The 19095-nt window shown below is 47.1% G+C and overlaps 1 protein-coding gene and 1 long non-coding RNA gene across 7 annotated transcripts in view; one reads left to right on the top strand and one right to left on the bottom strand.

Annotated features, from left to right (window-relative positions):
- The window catches only part of STYXL2 (serine/threonine/tyrosine interacting like 2), a 65335-nt gene that overhangs the window by 8458 nt on the left and 37782 nt on the right, over nt 1-19095 (bottom strand). Inside the window, exon 4 of the mRNA XM_072138891.1 lies at nt 4494-4725. Coding sequence (XP_071994992.1) covers nt 4494-4725 — 232 coding nt within the window. The remainder of the gene's footprint in view (nt 1-4493; nt 4726-19095) is intronic.
- LOC140119651 (uncharacterized) overlaps nt 1-19095 on the top strand; it is a 65731-nt gene that overhangs the window by 37164 nt on the left and 9472 nt on the right. The gene's annotated exons all lie outside the window — the stretch shown is intronic.

The raw sequence follows: 19095 nt of genomic DNA, 5'->3' as shown, positions 1-19095 counted from the left end.
CTTATAGATATCTGTTCTTCCACATCTTTCAATCGTATCGACCCCCTGAGGCCACCAATACAGTTGAAAGAAGGAGGGCAAATCAGACTCTCATTGTAGCTTCTCTCCAGGGTCTCTCTGTAGAGAAAGAATGGTGGGTCCAGCAGGATGACCTACAAAGATGATGCAGTTCTGTCATCACCTTCTCACTTTTCCCGCAGTTACAAACAGCCAATGAAGTGTCACTCAAGTTGCCTGGGACTGCTGCAAGATTTGGTGAACTCTGTCCTGGGGTGATGGTCTGAGTGCCCACAGAAATGGCTCTGATTGCCACCTCTGGCACCAGTGCCATAGGTTCGCCATCACTGCCCTATAACATGGACTGTCACTGAATAGAAGGACCCCCTATAACATGCACTGTCACTGAATAGAAGGACCCCCTATAACATGGACTGTCACTGAATAGAAGGACCCCCTATAACATGCACTGTCACTGAATAGAAGGACCTCCTATAACATGGACTGTCACTGAATAGAAGGACCCCCTATAACATGGACTGTCACTGAATAGAAGGACCCCCTATAACATGGACTGTCACTGAATAGAAGGACCCCCTATAACATGGACTGTCACTGAATAGAAGGACCTCCTATAACATGGACTGTCACTGAATAGAAGGACCCCCTATAACATGGACTGTCACTGAATAGAAGGACCCCCTATAACATGGACTGTCACTGAATAGAAGGACCCCCTATAACATGGACTGTCACTGAATAGAGGGACCCCCTATAACATGGACAGTCACTGAATAGAAGGACCCCCTATAACATGGACTGTCACTGAATAGAAGGACCCCCTATAACATGGACTGTCACTGAATAGAAGGACCTCCTAAAACATGGACTGTCACTGAATAGAAGGACCCCCTATAACATGGACTGTCACTGAATAGAAGGACCCCCTATAACATGGACTGTCACTGAATAGAAGGACCTCCTATAACATGGACTGTCACTGAATAGAAGGACCCCCTATAACATGGACTGTCACTGAATAGAAGGACCCCTATAACATGGACTGTCACTGAATAGAAGGACCTCCTATAACATGGACTGTCACTGAATAGAAGGACCTCCTATAACATGGACTGTCACTGAATAGAAGGACCCCCTATAACATGGACTGTCACTGAATAGAAGGACCCCCCTATAACATGGACTGTCACTGAATAGAAGGACCCCCTATAACATGGACTGTCACTGAATAGAAGGATCTCCTATAACATGGACTGTCACTGAATAGAAGGACCCCCTATAACATGGACTGTCACTGAATAGAAGGACCCCTATAACATGGACTGTCACTGAATAGAAGGACCTCCTATAACATGGACTGTCACTGAATAGAAGGACCTCCTATAACATGGACTGTCACTGAATAGAAGGACCCCCTATAACATGGACTGTCACTGAATAGAAGGACCCCCCTATAACATGGACTGTCACTGAATAGAAGGACCCCCTATAACATGGACTGTCACTGAATAGAGGGACCCCCTATAACATGGACAGTCACTGAATAGAAGGACCCCCTATAACATGGACTGTCACTGAATAGAAGGACCCCCTATAACATGGACTGTCACTGAATAGAAGGACCTCCTAAAACATGGACTGTCACTGAATAGAAGGACCCCCTATAACATGGACTGTCACTGAATAGAAGGATCTCCTATAACATGGACTGTCACTGAATAGAAGGACCCCCTATAACATGGACTGTCACTGAATAGAAGGACCCCTATAACATGGACTGTCACTGAATAGAAGGACCTCCTATAACATGGACTGTCACTGAATAGAAGGACCTCCTATAACATGGACTGTCACTGAATAGAAGGACCCCCTATAACATGGACTGTCACTGAATAGAAGGACCCCCCTATAACATGGACTGTCACTGAATAGAGGGACCCCCTATAACATGGACTGTCACTGAATAGAAGGACCTCCTATAACATGCACTGTCACTGAATAGAAGGACCCCCTATAACATGGACTGTCACTGAATAGAAGGACCCCCTATAACATGGACTGTCACTGAATAGAAGGACCCCCTATAACATGGACTGTCACTGAATAGAAGGACCCCCTATAACATGGACTGTCACTGAATAGAAGGACCCCCCTATAACATGGACTGTCACTGAATAGAGGGACCCCCTATAACATGGACTGTCACTGAATAGAAGGACCCCCTATAACATGGACTGTCACTGAATAGAAGGACCTCCTATAACATGGACTGTCACTGAATAGAAGGACCTCCTATAACATGGACTGTCACTGAATAGAGGGACCCCTATAACATGGACTGTCACTGAATAGAAGGACCCCCTATAACATGGACTGTCACTGAATAGAGGGACCCCTATAACATGGACTGTCACTGAATAGAAGGACCCCCTATAACATGGACTGTCACTGAATAGAAGGACCCCCTATAACATGGACTGTCACTGAATAGAAGGACCTCCTAAAACATGGACTGTCACTGAATAGAAGGACCCCCTGTAACATGGACTGTCACTGAATAGAAGGACCCCCTGTAACATGGACTGTCACTGAATAGAAGGACCCCCTGTAACATGGACTGTCACTGAATAGAAGGACCCCCTATAACATGGACTGTCACTGAATAGAAGGACCCCCTATAACATGGACTGTCACTGAATAGAAGGACCCCCTATAACATGGACTGTCACTGAATAGAAGGACCTCCTAAAACATGGACTGTCACTGAATAGAAGGACCCCCTGTAACATGGACTGTCACTGAATAGAAGGACCCCCTATAACATGGACTGTCACTGAATAGAAGGACCCCCTATAACATGGACTGTCACTGAATAGAAGGACCCCTGTAACATGGACTGTCACTGAATAGAAGGACCCCCTATAACATGGACTGTCACTGAATAGAAGGACCCCCTATAACATGGACTGTCACTGAATAGCAGGACCCCCTATAACATGGACTGTCACTGAATAGAAGGACCCCCCTATAACATGGACTGTCACTGAATAGAAGGACCCCCTATAACATGGACTGTCACTGAATAGAAGGACCCCCTATAACATGGACTCTACCACAGTCAGCAATGCAAGGCCTCCCGGTCTATCCTGCGTCATCTTCTATCCATCTATCTATCCATCTATCTATCTATCTGTCTGTCTATCTCATATCTATCTATCTCCTATCTATCTATCTATCTATCTATCTATCTATCTCCTATCTATCTATCTATCTCCTATCTATCTATCTCATATCTATCTCCTATCTATCTATCTATCTATCTATCTATCTATCTATCTATCTATCTATCTCCTATCTATCTATCTATCTATCTATCTATCTATCTATCTATCTATCCCCTATCTATCTATCTATCTATCTCCTATCTATCTATCTCATATCTATCTCCTATCTATCTATCTATCTATCTATCTATCTATCTATCTATCTCCTATCTATCTATCTATCTATCTATCTATCTATCTATCTCCTATCTATCTGTCTATCTCCTATCTATCTATCTATCTATCTATCTATCTCCTATCTATCTATCTATCTATCCCCTATCTATCTACCTATCTCCTATCTATCTGTCTATCTATCTATCTATCTATCTATCTCTCTATCTATCTCATATCTATCTATCTATCTACTTGGAGTGCTGTCCGCATTTTACATTTTCTAGATAGATAGATATCTATCTATCTGTCTCCCATCTATCTATCTCCTATCTATCTATCTCTCATATCTATCTATCTCCTATCTCTCTATCTCCTATCTATCTATCTCCTATCTATCTCCTATCTATCTCCTATCTATCTATCTATCTCCTATCTATCTCCTATCTATCTATCTATCTCCTATCTATCTATCTCATATCTATCTATCTATCTCCTATCTATCTATCTATCTCCTATCTATCTCCTATCTATCTATCTATCTCCTATCTATCTATCTATCTCATATCTATCTATCTCCTATCTATCTATCCTTTCCTCCATCTCTCTCTCATTTCTTTATAATCTATCTAGTCTCTATCCTCCATCCATCTATTTTCACCTTTGATCTATCTATCTCATACTTATCTATTAATCTATCTCCTATGTATCTACTTGGAGTGCTGTCCGCTTTTTACATTTTCTAGATAGATAGATATCTATGTATCTGTCTCCCATCTATCTATCTATCTATCTCCTATCTATCTATCTATCTATCTATCTATCTATCTATCTATCTATCTATCTCATATCTATCTATCTATCTCCTATCTATCTATTTCCTATCTATCTATCTCCTATCTATCTATCTATCTATCTATCTATCTATCTATCTATCTATCTCATATCTATCTATCTATCCTTTCCTCCATCTCTCTCTCATTTCTTTATAATCTATCTAGCTCTCTATCCATCCATCTATTTTCACTGTAGACTCACTTATCAGCGATGAAGACATTGGGCCAAACTTCATCGACCTCATTGAGTGGAGACTCCATATGGTCCTTCAGGAGTTCCCTCTGCAGGTCCATGACACAGGGGGTGTTGAACAAGCTGCGGTCATCTATCTTCTCCTTGACTCGGTTGTAGAGGTCCTCCACAAGGAGCTGCTCGGCCGTCTCCAGGAGCCCCGGGCTCATGGGCTCCACCTTCACCTCTTTGGTCTTCAGTTCTAAGATGGATACAACAGATAAATGATACATAGAAGATTCCAGTCCAACAAGTGTCTGTGGACCCCCTTACCCACCTAGACTACTATATCCCTATGGTTACCCAATACCCAGGGTCAGCAGGGGGCAGTGTGGGGCTCGGTCACCTTCACAGGTCTCCTCCAATCAGAGCAGGTATAGAAAGTTTTTTCTATACTTGCCAAAAATATTGGACCAGTGAAGCATTTGAGGGGTCAGAGACTGTCCAGTACTTCCCCTTTAACCATGACCTTGGCTCATCCCAGGTTATGTTTCTAGAATTATCTAGATATTGTCTCTGACGCCCTGATACCAGACATAGAGATGATCTCAGCAGTGGGGGCAAAAAAAAGCAGAAAATCAGACAATTAATGAGCGGAATTAATGTTATTTCCTGGAAAACGGCCCAAAACTGATGGTGAAGAAAATCATAAAAATGACTGGGAAATGAAACACATGAAAAATCGTAATGGACTTTTTGAGAAAATTGTTAAAGTGAAGCTCCGCCTCTGACGCAGGTTTCTGTAGTCAGCAGCATCCAGACTCTCCATAATCATTCATCACTGAGATGATATTACTACCTGGAAACCATCAACAATATACTTTATTTTGGTTTTTCTGGAACCGGTCATCAAGATATTGATTTTGGGGTTACCCAAAATTCTAAACTATAGAAACTATCAAAAAGACTCTGTTTTTAACTGGAAACCATCAAGGATATACCATCATTAACTGGAAACAATCAACCATATACTATTCCTAACTGGAAACCGTCAGCAAGATACTTACGCTAGCTCACAACTCTCAGCCAGAAAATATTCCTATGTGGAAACCATCAGCAAGAGATTAATGCTACCTGAGAATTCTAAGAAAGATACTATTAGTAACTGGAAGCCATCAGAAAGATATTTATGTCACCCGAGAACTGTTGGCAAGATAATATTCCTCTGTGGAAACCATTACAATACTTTTACTACCTGGAAACCATCAGCAAGATGCTAATGCTACCTAAGAACTGTAAACAATATAACTGATATAACATCAACTAAATTCTTTTTGAAAATCAATATCTGGAAACAAAAAAACCTTCATAGTGTTCCTGTCGATATCTTAAAACCATCAATAAGGTGGAAACAGTCAACAAGGAACTATTAGTAAGTAGAATACTGTCTATAGGATGTTGTTGCTTTCCAAGATCTGTCAACAAGATGCTATTCCGAAGCAGAACAAGATAATAAGATACCGCTGCTACCTGAAAACCATAAGCAAGGAGCAATTACTACCTGGAAACAGTCAGCAAGATAAGACTGGTATGAATCGTACTGTCTCTATATACTGGTCCAAACACTCACAAGGATTCTACATTGGCTCTTATATGACCACAACATCCCAGAAACTCCGGAATCCCTGAAAGTTTAGAATCTTCCGAGATTTTTTTGGCTGTCAGAGCCGGGTAAGTGCAGTCGAGGTCTCTGACTCTCCGCCATCCGGCTCTTCCATGTCGTTACTTCTCAGGGTGTCAGAAGTATTTTGTGTAAGTAGAAGAGGGACTGGAAGGAGACATCAAAGATCCCCAGCGCTCGGCACCGGCCGCATATGTCGCCTTTGATTTGAAGGATCTCAGGGATAAAATTGGTGAAGAATTTCCCGCGGAGCAGAAGACGTCCGATATTTATTTCACTGCATTAAGGGCAAAGTGTCAGGAACTTCTTCTAAGAACATCTCACCCGAAATATCATAAAGTAATGACCCCAAGATACAAGTCCCTGAGACGCCCCTCAGTGCCGAGCCCTAATATCCCTGCAGATAAATTCTGCCCAGTCTGACACAGATACTACAGAAGTCTCCACGTACCCCGATACATTCCCATTACCTGATACTACAAAGTCATGTAATACAAAGTAACTGCCCCCAGCACTGCGACAACTCCAAGGGACAGTGAGTGCAGCTCTGGGGTATAATACAAGATGTAACTCAGGATCAGTACAGGATAAGTAATGTCATGTATGTACACAGTGACTGCACCAGCAGCAGAATAGTGAGTGCAGCTCTGGAGTATAATACAGGATGTAACTCAGGATCAGTACAGGATAAGTAATGTCATGTATGTACACAGTGACTGCACCAGCAGCAGAATAGTGAGTGCAGCTCTGGAGTATAATACAGGATGTAACTCAGGATCAGTACAGGATAAGTAATGTCATGTATGTACACAGTGACTGCACCAGCAGCAGAATAGTGAGTGCAGCTCTGGGGTATAATACAGGATGTAACTCAGGATCAGTACAGGATAAGTAATGTCATGTATGTACACAGTGACTGCACCAGCAGCAGAATAGTGAGTGCAGCTCTGGAGTATAATACAGGATGTAACTCAGGATCAGTACAGGATACGTAATGTCATGTATGTACACAGTGACTGCACCAGCAGCAGAATAGTGAGTGCAGCTCTGGAGCTCGTTACATCGTTAAGCTCTGTCTGTTGCTGTGAGAGGCTGTGTGCTGCTGCTGCTCTGAGCTCCAGGAATAATCCACCTCCACCTGGGGCCTGCTCTCTCCCTTCCCAGGGAGGGGGTGGGTTTCCAGGCATGAGCCAGAGCGGCAAGCCCCAGGCTCCTGCTTCCCGGGCCAGGCCGGCGGGGGGCAGGGGTAGCCAGGAACCGGCCAGTGCTATGGAGGACTCAGGGGTGAGACGTTCCACCAGGAGTCGTAGTAATACTGCTCCTGCTCCCCCTGAGTCCGGTGTGAGGCGGCGCAGCAAGAACCTGGATATCCATGATGGTGCGGGTGAGAGCGGTCCTTCCGGGGCTGGAGCTATGAAGCGGAGTGCTCACAGAGGTAAGGATGACCATGCGGGGGGAGGCTGGGCGGTGCAGGGACCCCGGGAGTCTTTATCCACCTATGCCTCCCGGGTCCAGAGCCACCTCTGTGAGTACGAAGAGGCGACCAAGACCATCAGGAGGCTCCGGGAGGAGCTGCGATGTGCCCGCGCCAGGGCAAACACAGCGCCAAAGAAGCGCAAGACGGAGGTTAAAGGAGAGATTAATCACCTAAAGGCAGAGATTGACAAGCTGACAAAAAGAAAGACCTTTATTTGTGATAACAGCGGACCGTTTAAGGAAAAACTGATTAATGATGACCGATTTGCTCAGATGGCTGATACCAGAGAGCAAAGGCTGATGGGGTTGCAGCCTGCGAGCCAGGTGGAGGAGGATGATGATGATGATAACGAGCAGCAGTTCCCACCTGGCGGCCTGCAGGAAGATCAGCAGGCCTCGTGCAGTGGGCCCCCTGCAGGACAGCCAGCAGTAACACCTCGCTCGGGGGAGGACAGTGACACCGGCAGCCAGGGAGGGGCGCTCATGGCAGAGATCCGGCTGCTCGAGTCCCCAGTGCGCATGCAGAACTTTTCGTTTGGTGATGAACTCCCAGAGGAAGCCGCTGGGGGGAGCAGCCGGAGGAAGAGTAAGAAGACCAGGCCAAAGCAGCAAGAAGAGGTACGTTTCATCTTTACCCCCCTCCCTGTACACCCCCCCGGGCAAAGCGCAGGGTCAGCTCACTGTGCAAGCCCTGCTACCCAAACCCCCCCGAGTTCTGCAGTGGACCCGGTGCAAAGGTGCAGGGAGATTACAGGTGTGACATCTGATGTGGCGATGGGCTCCGTCTCTGTTTGTGGTAACAGTGGGGGAGCAGGGGAGGCATCGGCCGCAAGGCCGGACAGTAAGGGCAGCTCGGATGTGGCGATACCAACAAAATCCGGTGCTGTGGTGCGTCCCCCAGTGGGAGGGGGGGATAGCCCGGCACTGGTGGCAGCTTCCGGTGCCTCTTCGTGCCTCGGCGCCTCTTCATGCTGTTGCCGCTGATCACCCAGTTGAGGGGCGGCGGCAGTGTGGAGGGGTCGCTGAGGCTGAGAGCTCAGGACCTCCCAAACAGAAAGTACTGTTTTGTGTCGGTGTTGGGGATAATGATAATTCTGTGCAGACCGGAGATCAGCGGCGCCTCACACCGGCTAAAGAGCAGCGGCGATTGTTTCCAAGCCCCAGGAAAAGCAAAATAACATCTGCTACCGATGATGCGGAGGGCACAAGTGTGACAAGAGTTTGGGTCCCCTTTGGGCGATGCTCTGCGAGGGGACCCCCGTCCCTTGTGCCCGAAGATGCGGAGGTGGTCATGTCCCCTGATGTTGTTGCTGGTCCAGCCAGTGTGAATGGTGTCAGTAATGTTGTGGTGGCTGGTGTGAGTGGAGTGAGTGGTGCAGAACCGTTACCAGTTATGGGAGTGAGTGATGGAGTGACTGGTGGTGCGAGTGGCATGGAGGTGGGTAGTATTAATGTGGTGGGTGCAGGGGTTGGTCCGGTTGCTCCCCCAGTGGCGGCTCCTATTAAGAGCTATGCCAGTGTCGCTGCTGGGGGAAGTAGGGTTCCATCATCCTCGTCTCTGGGCTCTGGGGACGGCTTTTTGCAACGGCGCCTCCTGCAGGCCTTACAGAAGGGAGAAAGGACGATCAATGTAGCGGGGCAGGAGGTTGATTTGTCGTTTTGGATAGAGAGGCACGGCCTGTCTGCCTTCCGAGAGCAAAGAGGCAGGGAGACATCATGGTCGCTCCCGACAACCGGGCCGGGTGCTAACCGTAGGAATGTGGTCCGTCTTCGGTGGCGTGGCAGTGATGTGTGTCCCCCTCGGGCACGGGTAGTTGAGCTGCTGCTGAAGATGGACTTCAAGGCGGCTGACATCTTTGCCTTGATCCATCCCTATGGTACATCTGAGTTTGATATCAGCTTTGTTCGGCCGGAGGGGCTTGAGCTCTTCTGGTCCAACTATGAGCTGAGATACAACGAGCCCGAGTGGCGGGACTTTGCTGTGCAAGCAGTGTCCCGCCAGAGCGAACTCAAGAAAGTGACCGTTCTTACCCGTAACGAATCACTATCTTGCTTTGACATCATGACCTGGATGAATCGTTATGGAGAGGTACTGGGAGTACCCGAGAAAAATAGAGATGAGTATGGTATCTGGTCAGGGGCCTGGACCTTCATGGTGAAGTTGAGGCGTTCAGGTAACTCAGTCGCCCACATCCCTTCATCAGCCTTCCTGGGGAGGGATCGGATCCTGATCTTCTACCGGGGGCAGCCTAAGCTGTGTCACAGGTGCGGTGACCCCACACATTTCAGCGCAAACTGCACCGTGCAGAAGTGTGCGTTGTGTGGGGGTGTCGGCCATCTCGCTGCATCCTGTACAGGGCAGATTAGGTGTAACCTGTGTGGTGATCTCGGTCACCCATACAGTCGTTGTCCTCTTTCCTTCGCTAATGCGGGCTCAACCTCAGCGGATGAAAGCCATGAGGCTGAATTTGCTGGGGAGGGGACTAGCAAAGGCGGAGGAATGGAGGGGCCAGGGAAGAAAGACAGGAAAAAGACGCCAGCCCAGCTAAGGCGTCTAGAGAAGCGTCAACAGGAGAGAGAGCGGGGGGAGTCTCGGGCTGCTGGGACAACCTCTGGCGCTCTCCTGGAGACCTCACCTGTCGCTGAGGCCCCAGGGGATGATGTACTGGATGAGGAGGTCAGGAGGATCGAGAGAGAGGAAGGTGCCACGTCCTCAGACTCCTCCCATTATGAGAGTATGGACGAGGATAATAGGGCGTGGCTAGAGGAAAAGCGTAAGCGTGGCGCCAAAAAGAAGAAAAAGGGTAAAAAGAAGGGAGGTGTAAGATCTTCTCCCACCCTGACTAAGGTACCCAAGGAAGGAGCAACCGACCCCCCGCTGGTCGAACTTTCAAATCGATTCCTGGCCCTGGATGGAGCCTCTCCTGCCGATGGAGGGGCTGAGGGTGAAGGGCCAGAGGTGGCGGAGCCTGCAGGGGGTGCCGAGTCTCCCCCTGGGGAGTCAGGGTCCTCAGGAGGGGAGACTGGCCCAGAGTCTGGAGACGAGGATGAGGGGGCAGGTCCTGGATCTGCCCCTGAAGCATCGGAGGTGAGGGAGATGGACACCACAATATGTCTAAAAAGGGGGTGTTCATTTCCCGAGGGTGGTGGTAAGATGGGTAAAAAGAAAGCCGTCTAACTCAATCACTCATGATGGCGGCACCCACTCCGTTGACGCTGGCATCCATTAATGTCGCCAGCATTAAGTCTGATGCGGCTAGATTTGCGGCCTTTGATTTTCTCGGCCGTGTTGAAGCCGACATTTTATTTTTGCAGGAGACCAGGCTGCCGGATTTGGCGGCCGTGTTTAAAGCTAAGAGGGAATGGAGACACGGGCCTTCCTACTGGTCTCTTGCGGCCGAGCCGTATAGCGGAGTGGCGGTCCTTTTTACCGCGCCGGTAGAATGCCGACGAGTTATTGAGTTAGAAATGGGGAGGTGCCTGATCCTTGATGTCCTCATGAAGGGACAAGAACTTCGCCTAATTAACATCTATGGTCCCCAGTCCAAGTGGGACAGGAAGTGTCTCTTTATGAGGATCAAGCCCTACCTTTTTACAAGTCGGCAGGTGGTCTTTGGAGGGGACTTCAATGCTGTCACGAGGTCCCAGGATAGGGGAGGTTCCAGAGACAAGCTGACTTATGATGGCGTCGCTCTTAATAGCATAGCTAGTGAGGCTCGCCTGGTGGATGTCCACATCCGGCACACCCCAGGCCACGCGGGGTTCACCTATTATAGGGGTAGCTGCAGGTCTAGAATAGACAGGTTTTATTTAAAGGAGGAAGCCATTTCTTCAGCAGTGTCCGTTGTTGAGGTGGAGTTCTCCGACCACTGTCTAATTTTGTTTTCTCTGAATGTTACAGAGACCCCCCGGATGGGAAGAGGCTACTGGAAGCTCAATTCGTCTCTCCTGGAAGAAGCGGAGATCAGACAATCCTTTGAGGACTTTCTTCAGAGCCAGGTACCATTGCTGGGCCTTTGTAGCAGTAAGTCAGAGTGGTGGGAGATGCTCAAGAAAAGGGTGGCGAGATTCTTCCGCCAGCTCTCGAACCTCAGGAGCCTGGACAGGTACCGCCTGTATCAGGGCCTGAGGAGGAAACTCGAGCATCTCGTCTCGACTGGAGGTAGTCGTGAGGACATCTCCCGAGTGAAATCCTTGCTGAAGAGGTGTCAGTACGATAGACACGCATCTTTGGTTTTTGAGAGGGATTACGGGAAATACCGCTCGCCCGACCCTTACAGAAACTGCAAGATGTCAGTGAGTAGTAAAGTTGTCACAGGACTGGTTGACAGTACGGGATCCCTGAAAAGGTCCAGATCAGGGATTCTGGAGGTCGTCAGATCCTTCTACTCGCACCTCTTGGGCAGGAAGGATCTAGATCGGGATGTGATGTCGGCTTTCCTGGCTGAAACTGTCCCTGAGCCAGGAGTAGACCCCTCTCTTGATGTTTTGACAGAGATGATCAGGGAAGAGGAAGTCAGCCTGGCGATTGAAGGGCTCGCCCTCAAGAAATCGCCAGGTCCGGATGGCTTAACATCTGAGTTTTATAAGACCTTTAAGGACGCCTTGGTTCCCCTCTTGACTGAGGTATTCAATGAGTGTCTTTCCTCGGGCACTCTGCCGAAGTCAATGAGGAGGTCTGCCCTGATCATCCTGTCAAAGGGTAAGGACCGATCTCTTATTGAGAACTGGCGTCCCATAACGCTTCTCAATACGGACAGAAAGGTTTTGGCAAAGGTGCTGTTTAATCGGCTGGTGCAGTTTGCGCCCCGGCTCCTTTCGGGGACCCAGCACTGCTCTGTTCCAGGCCGCAGTACATTTAGTGCTGTGCTTTGTGTCCGGGAGGCAGTGGAGCAGGGCAGGGCTGGTAACTGGAAGGGGTACTTGCTGTCCTTGGATCAGGCAAAAGCGTTTGATCGGGTTGACCACGAGTACCTCTGGTCTGTCCTTCTGAGGTATGGCCTGCCGGGGGAGTTTGTCAATTGGCTGAAAGTTTTGTACGCAGGGGCAGAGAGTTTCCCGCTTGTGAACGGTTGGATTGGCCGCTCTTTTGAGGTCGGGTCTGGTGTTCGCCAGGGTTGTCCTCTGAGCCCACTTTTATACGTGTTCGCGATTGACCCATTCCTTAGGAGGGTTGATCGTGGGCCGTTGGTGGGAGTCGGGATGGATCGGGCAGCACCGGAAGCCACTCTAAGGGTGGTAGCGTATGCTGATGATGTCACCGTTTTCGTGTCCTCGGGAGGGGAGGCGCAATGGGTGATGTCAGAGGTTGACCGCTACTCAGAGGCTTCTGGGTCCAAGATCAACCGGGATAAGTGTGAGAGTCTCTGGCTGGGAGAGGGAGGTCCAGGCTTTGATCTCCCGGACACTCTTCCAGGGCCCCAGGACTCTGCCAAAGTTCTCGGCATCGAATTTGGCCAGGGGGATTACCCCATGCAAAACTGGGACGGCAGGCTTAAGATCGCCGCTCAGAAGGTGGACCAGTGGAAGGGTTGGTCTTTGACCCTCAGAGAAAGGGTTAACCTGATTAAAACCTACATGCTCCCATTGCTGATATATCTGGGCAGTGTGTGCATGTTGCCAGAGCCCCTCTGGACTCGAGTCTACAGTCTGTTCTTCCAGCTGTTATGGGGGAATAGGCTGAACCTTATCAAGAGGGAGGTTACTTACCGCACGAGGAGACAAGGAGGGTTGTGTATGGTCAACCCTGTGGTGTTCCTAGTGAATACCTTTCTTAAGATCAATGTAGCAAACCTCTGGAAAGAGAGGGCTCCTCCGTGGGTATACTCCTGTAGGGGATGGTTTCGGCCTTTCTTCCAGGAATGGGAGACAGGAGGGCAAGTGAAGGATCTCCGTACACCGCATGGGCATCTTCCGGCTTACGCTACCCCGGTTCTGAAGGTGATTCGCCGGTGGGGTCTGGGAATGTGGGAGATCAGGACCATGTCGAGGAAGCTCCTTGACAAGAGGGTTCTGTTGACCCATTTCCAGAAGCCTCTGGCCCTCAGGGATTGCCCAAGTCGGGATCTGGGGGTGGGTTTGAGTTTATTGAATTCCATCAGGATCCCCTTGAAGTTTTGGGACGTGACTTGGCGCTGCTTCCATGGAAAGCTGTGTGTGAGGGACAATCTGAAGTGTAGGAGCTCTGAGGAAAGGGGTTGTCCCCGGGAGGAGTGCGGTGGCCTGCTGGAGAGCATGGACCACTTCCTGCTTCAGTGCCCCTTTAACACAGAGGTGTACAACCGGGTGGGCGCTTCCATCCATTGGCCCGGGTTGGCCGGTCTCTCCTATGCGGAGTGGGCCTATGGAGCATTCAGAGGCCTGGGTGGCCGGGACCGCTGCACGTTATTCTTAGTTAGTCTAGTGGTCAGGTACCACACGTGGAACGCACGGTGTTTAGTATCGACGCAGCGTAAAACCCTCCCGGTGGATGAGGTGGTTAGGAACATTCTGGGTGACCTGGTGAAGGTGCGCTCTCTGGAGTATGAGAGGCTGGGCACGGGGAGGGCCTCTCTCCTTTGGAGGGGGTTCTCCTTTAGTGTCCCTTAGTCTGTCATCTCCTCTCCTGGTGTTGGGCTGAAGCTGACACTGTAGATTTTTGTTTTGTGTCCTGAGGTTATAGTGATGTTGGGCTTGCAGGCGCCGAACCTGGGCTTTATGTGGTTTGTATTTATGTTGTTCAGGTTTTATTTGTATTCTGTTTTCTTTATGTTATGTTGTATATATTGTATATATTGTATATAGTGGGGTTTGGGACACAGTGTTAGGTTGGGAGGGGGGTGATGGTGGTGGGACTTATGAACGACCCTGGGCACTGGTCTGGACTACTTAACGCAAACTTTGGACGTTAGACCAGTGTCTGGGGGGAAGGGGAGGGTGCGGGCGAGGGATTTAGTTTAGTGTAGTGATGTGTGTATTTGTTATTATATATTTAAAAAAAAAAAAAAAAAAAAAACGGGTGTGGGGTGGTTTGTTATTAGAGGGTGTGGGGTGGGTTTATGTATATTTATAGTCATTTATGTTTATTTGTGGGTGTGGCTTGTCTTATTGTTTATTGGTTTAGGTTGTGATAATCGGTTGGGTGGGGGTTGTGGTATTTGGTGTTATTCATTTCGGTGTATTGTAAGTTATTGTTTTGCTAGGAGTGAATGTGGCTGGACCAGCAGGTAAGATTGTATATATTGTATATTATGTTTGGTTTGTATTGTTATGTTTTTTACTTTTATATAAAATAAAAGATCTACAGGATGTAACTCAGGATCAGTACAGGATAAGTAATGTCATCTATGTACACAGTGACTCCACCAGCAGCAGAATAGTGAGTGCAGCTCTGGAGTATAATACAGGATGTAACTCAGGATCAGTACAGGATAAGTAATGTCATGTATGTACACAGTGACTGCACCAGCAGCAGAATAGTGAGTGCAGCTATGGGGTATAATACAGGATGTAACTCAGGATCAGTACAGGATAAGTAATGTCATGTATGTACACAGTGACTGCACCAGCAGCAGAATAGTGAGTGCATCTCTGGAGTATAATACAGGATGTAACTCAGGATCAGTACAGGATAAGTAATGTCATGTATGTACACAGTGACTATACCAGCAGCAGAATAGTGAGTGCAGCTCTGGAGTATAATACAGGATGTAACTCAGGATCAGTACAGGATAAGTAATGTCATGTATGTACACAGTGACTGCACCAGCAGCAGAATAGTGAGTGCAGCTCTGGTGTATAATACAGGATGTAACTCAGGATCAGTACAGGATAAGTAATGTCATGTATGTACACAGTGACTGCACCAGCAGCAGAATAGTGAGTGCAGCTCTGGGGTATAATACAGGATGTAACGCAGGATCAGTATAGGATAAGTAATGTCATGTATGTACACAGTGACTGTACCAGCAGCAGAATAGTGAGTGCAGCTCTGGGGTATAATACAGGATGTAACTCAGGATCAGTACAGGATAAGTAATGTCATCTATGTACACAGTGACTCCACCAGCAGCAGAATAGTGAGTGCAGCTCTGGAGTATAATACAGGATGTAACTCAGGATCAGTACAGGATAAGTAATGTCATGTATGTACACAGTGACTGCACCAGCAGCAGAATAGTGAGTGCAGCTATGGGGTATAATACAGGATGTAACTCAGGATCAGTACAGGATAAGTAATGTCATGTATGTACACAGTGACTGCACCAGCAGAATAGTGAGTGCAGCTCTGGAGTATAATACAGGATGTAACTCAGGATCAGTACAGGATAAGTAATGTCATGTATGTACACAGTGACTGCACCAGCAGCAGAATAGTGAGTGCAGCTCTGGTGTATAATACAGGATGTAACTCAGGATCAGTACAGGATAAGTAATGTCATGTATGTACACAGTGACTGCACCAGCAGCAGAATAGTGAGTGCATCTCTGGAGTATAATACAGGATGTAACTCAGGATCAGTACAGGATAAGTAATGTCATGTATGTACACAGTGACTATACCAGCAGCAGAATAGTGAGTGCAGCTCTGGAGTATAATACAGGATGTAACTCAGGATCAGTACAGGATAAGTAATGTCATGTATGTACACAGTGACTGCACCAGCAGCAGAATAGTGAGTGCAGCTCTGGTGTATAATACAGGATGTAACTCAGGATCAGTACAGGATAAGTAATGTCATGTATGTACACAGTGACTGCACCAGCAGCAGAATAGTGAGTGCAGCTCTGGGGTATAATACAGGATGTAACGCAGGATCAGTATAGGATAAGTAATGTCATGTATGTACACAGTGACTGTACCAGCAGCAGAATAGTGAGTGCAGCTCTGGGGTATAATACAGGATGTAACTCAGGATCAGTACAGGATAAGTAATGTCATGTATGTACACAGTGACTGCACCAGCAGCAGAATAGTGAGTGCAGCTCTGGAGTATAATACAGGATGTAACTCAGGATCAGTACAGGATAAGTAATGTCATGTATGTACAGTGACTGCACCAGCAGCAGAATAGTGAGTGCAGCTCTGGAGTATAATACAGCATGTAACTCAGGATCAGTACAGGATAAGTAATGTCATGTATGTACACAGTGACTGCACCAGCAGCAGAATAGTGAGTGCAGCTCTGGAGTATTATACAGGATGTAACTCAGGATCAGTACAGGATAAGTAATGTCATGTATGTACACAGTGACTGCACCAGCAGCAGAATAGTGAGTGCAGCTCTGGGGTATAATACAGGATGTAACTCAGGATCAGTACAGGATAAGTAATGTCATGTATGTACACAGTGACTACACCAGCAGCAGAATAGTGAGTGCAGCTCTGGAGTATAATACAGGATGTAATTCAAGATCAGTACAGGATAAGTAATGTCATGTATGTACATAGTGACTACACCAGCAGCAGAATAGTGAGTGCAGCTCTGGAGTATAATACAGGATGTAATTCAAGATCAGTACTTATCCTGCACTCACAGTCCTGTGGAGTTGCCCCAGTTACTTTGTATAACATTACATGACTCTGTAGTGTCTGGTATATAAATGACATTTCTGTATATCAATAATGCAAGAAGAGAATGCTGAGAGATTACATCTGAAGCCTGCAGAATTATGAATGCAGCTCTGGAGTGTAACACATGCTTGTTAGAAATGAAGATTATATTATTCTGTTGATGGAGAATGTAGTGTTTCCTGTAGATTTATAATCTTTATTGAACTGAACATGAAGTCAGCAGAAAGTTGTGAGGAGGGGACATTACACATGCCTTTCTCACACTCACTGGTAGCGCTGGTTACCTGCCACAAATTACACTGCAGGGGCGAGCGACCTCCAAAATTAACTCAATTGCTAAGGGAGAGGTCAGGAAGGAATCTGCCCCCCTGAGAGAATAAATTACTGTCTGCCATGAAGGGGGTGGGGAGGCACCGATAAGACCAGGGAGAGAAAGTGGGGCAAAAAGGAAGAACTGCTGATTTTGGAGAGAGTTTTATAAAATCTGTCTATATCTACAATCTATCTCCTATCTCCTATGTATGTATGTATGTATGTATGTATGTATCTATCTATCTATCCATCTATCTCCTATCTATCTCCTATCTATCTATCTATCTATCCATCTATCTCATATCTATCTATCTCATATCTATCTATCTCATATCTATCTATCTATCTATCTCCTATCTATCTCCTATCTATCTCCTATCTATCTATCTATCTATCTATCTATCTATCTCCTATCTATCTATCTATCTATCTATCTCATATCTCCTATCTATCTATCTATCTATCTCCTATCTATCTATCTATCTCCTATCTATCTCATATCTCCTATCTATCTATCTATCTATCTATCTCCTATCTATCTATCTATCTATCTATCTATCTATCTATCTCCTATCTATCTATCTATCTATCTATCTCCTATCTATCTATCTATCTATCTATCTATCTCCTATCTATCTATCTATCTATCTATCTATCTATCTATCATCTATCTATCTATCTATCTATCTATCTATCTATCTATCTATCTATCTATCTATCTCCTATCTATCTCCTATCTATCTATCTCCTATCTATCTATCTCATATCTATCTATCTATCTATCTATCTATCTATCTATCTATCTATCTATCTATCTCCTATCTATCTCCTATCCATTGATCTCTGTATGTAATATACAGCGGGTACGGAAAGTAGTCAGACCCCTTTAAATGTTTCAATCTTTGTTTCATTGCAGCTAATTAGTAAGATAAAAAATCTAACTTTTTTTGCTTATAAATGTGCCCAGTGCCCCCCAGTAATGTACACTTTGCCCCCCCCCCCCAATAATGTGCACTCTGCCCCCCCAGTAATGTGCACTCTGCCCCCCAGTAATGTACACTCTGCCCCCCAATAATGTGCACTCTGCCCCCCCCAGTAATGTGCACTCTGCCCCCAGTAATGTGCCCTCTACCCCCCAATAATGTGCACTCTGCCCCCCAGTAATGTACACTCTGCCCCACCCAGTAATGTACACTCTGCCCCCCCTGTAATGTGCACTCTGCCCCCCCAGTAATGTGCACTCTGCCCCCCAGTAATGTGCACTCTGCCCCCCCAGTAATGTGTACTCTGCCCCCCCCAGTAATGTGCACTGTGCCCCCCCCAGTAATGTGCACTGTGCCCCCCCAGTAATGTGCCCTCTGCCTCCCAGTAATGTGCCCTCTGCCCCCCAGTAATGTGCCCTCTGCCTCCCAGTAATGTGCCCTCCGTCCCCCAGTAATGTGCACTCTGCCCCCCCAGTAATGTGCCCTCTGTCCCCATGTAATGTGCCCCCCCAGTAATGTGCGCTTTGCCCCTTTGAAGGGTCTGAATACTTATGACCATATGATATTTCAGTTTTTCTTTTTTAATAAATTAACAAAAATATCTACATTTCTACTTTTTCACTGTCA

The sequence above is a fragment of the Engystomops pustulosus genome, chromosome 2 (assembly GCF_040894005.1).
Source record: "Engystomops pustulosus chromosome 2, aEngPut4.maternal, whole genome shotgun sequence".
Classification (NCBI taxonomy): domain Eukaryota; kingdom Metazoa; phylum Chordata; class Amphibia; order Anura; family Leptodactylidae; genus Engystomops; species Engystomops pustulosus.
The sequence above is the reverse complement of the archived record's forward strand: the minus strand, read 5'-3'. Positions and strand labels throughout refer to the sequence as shown.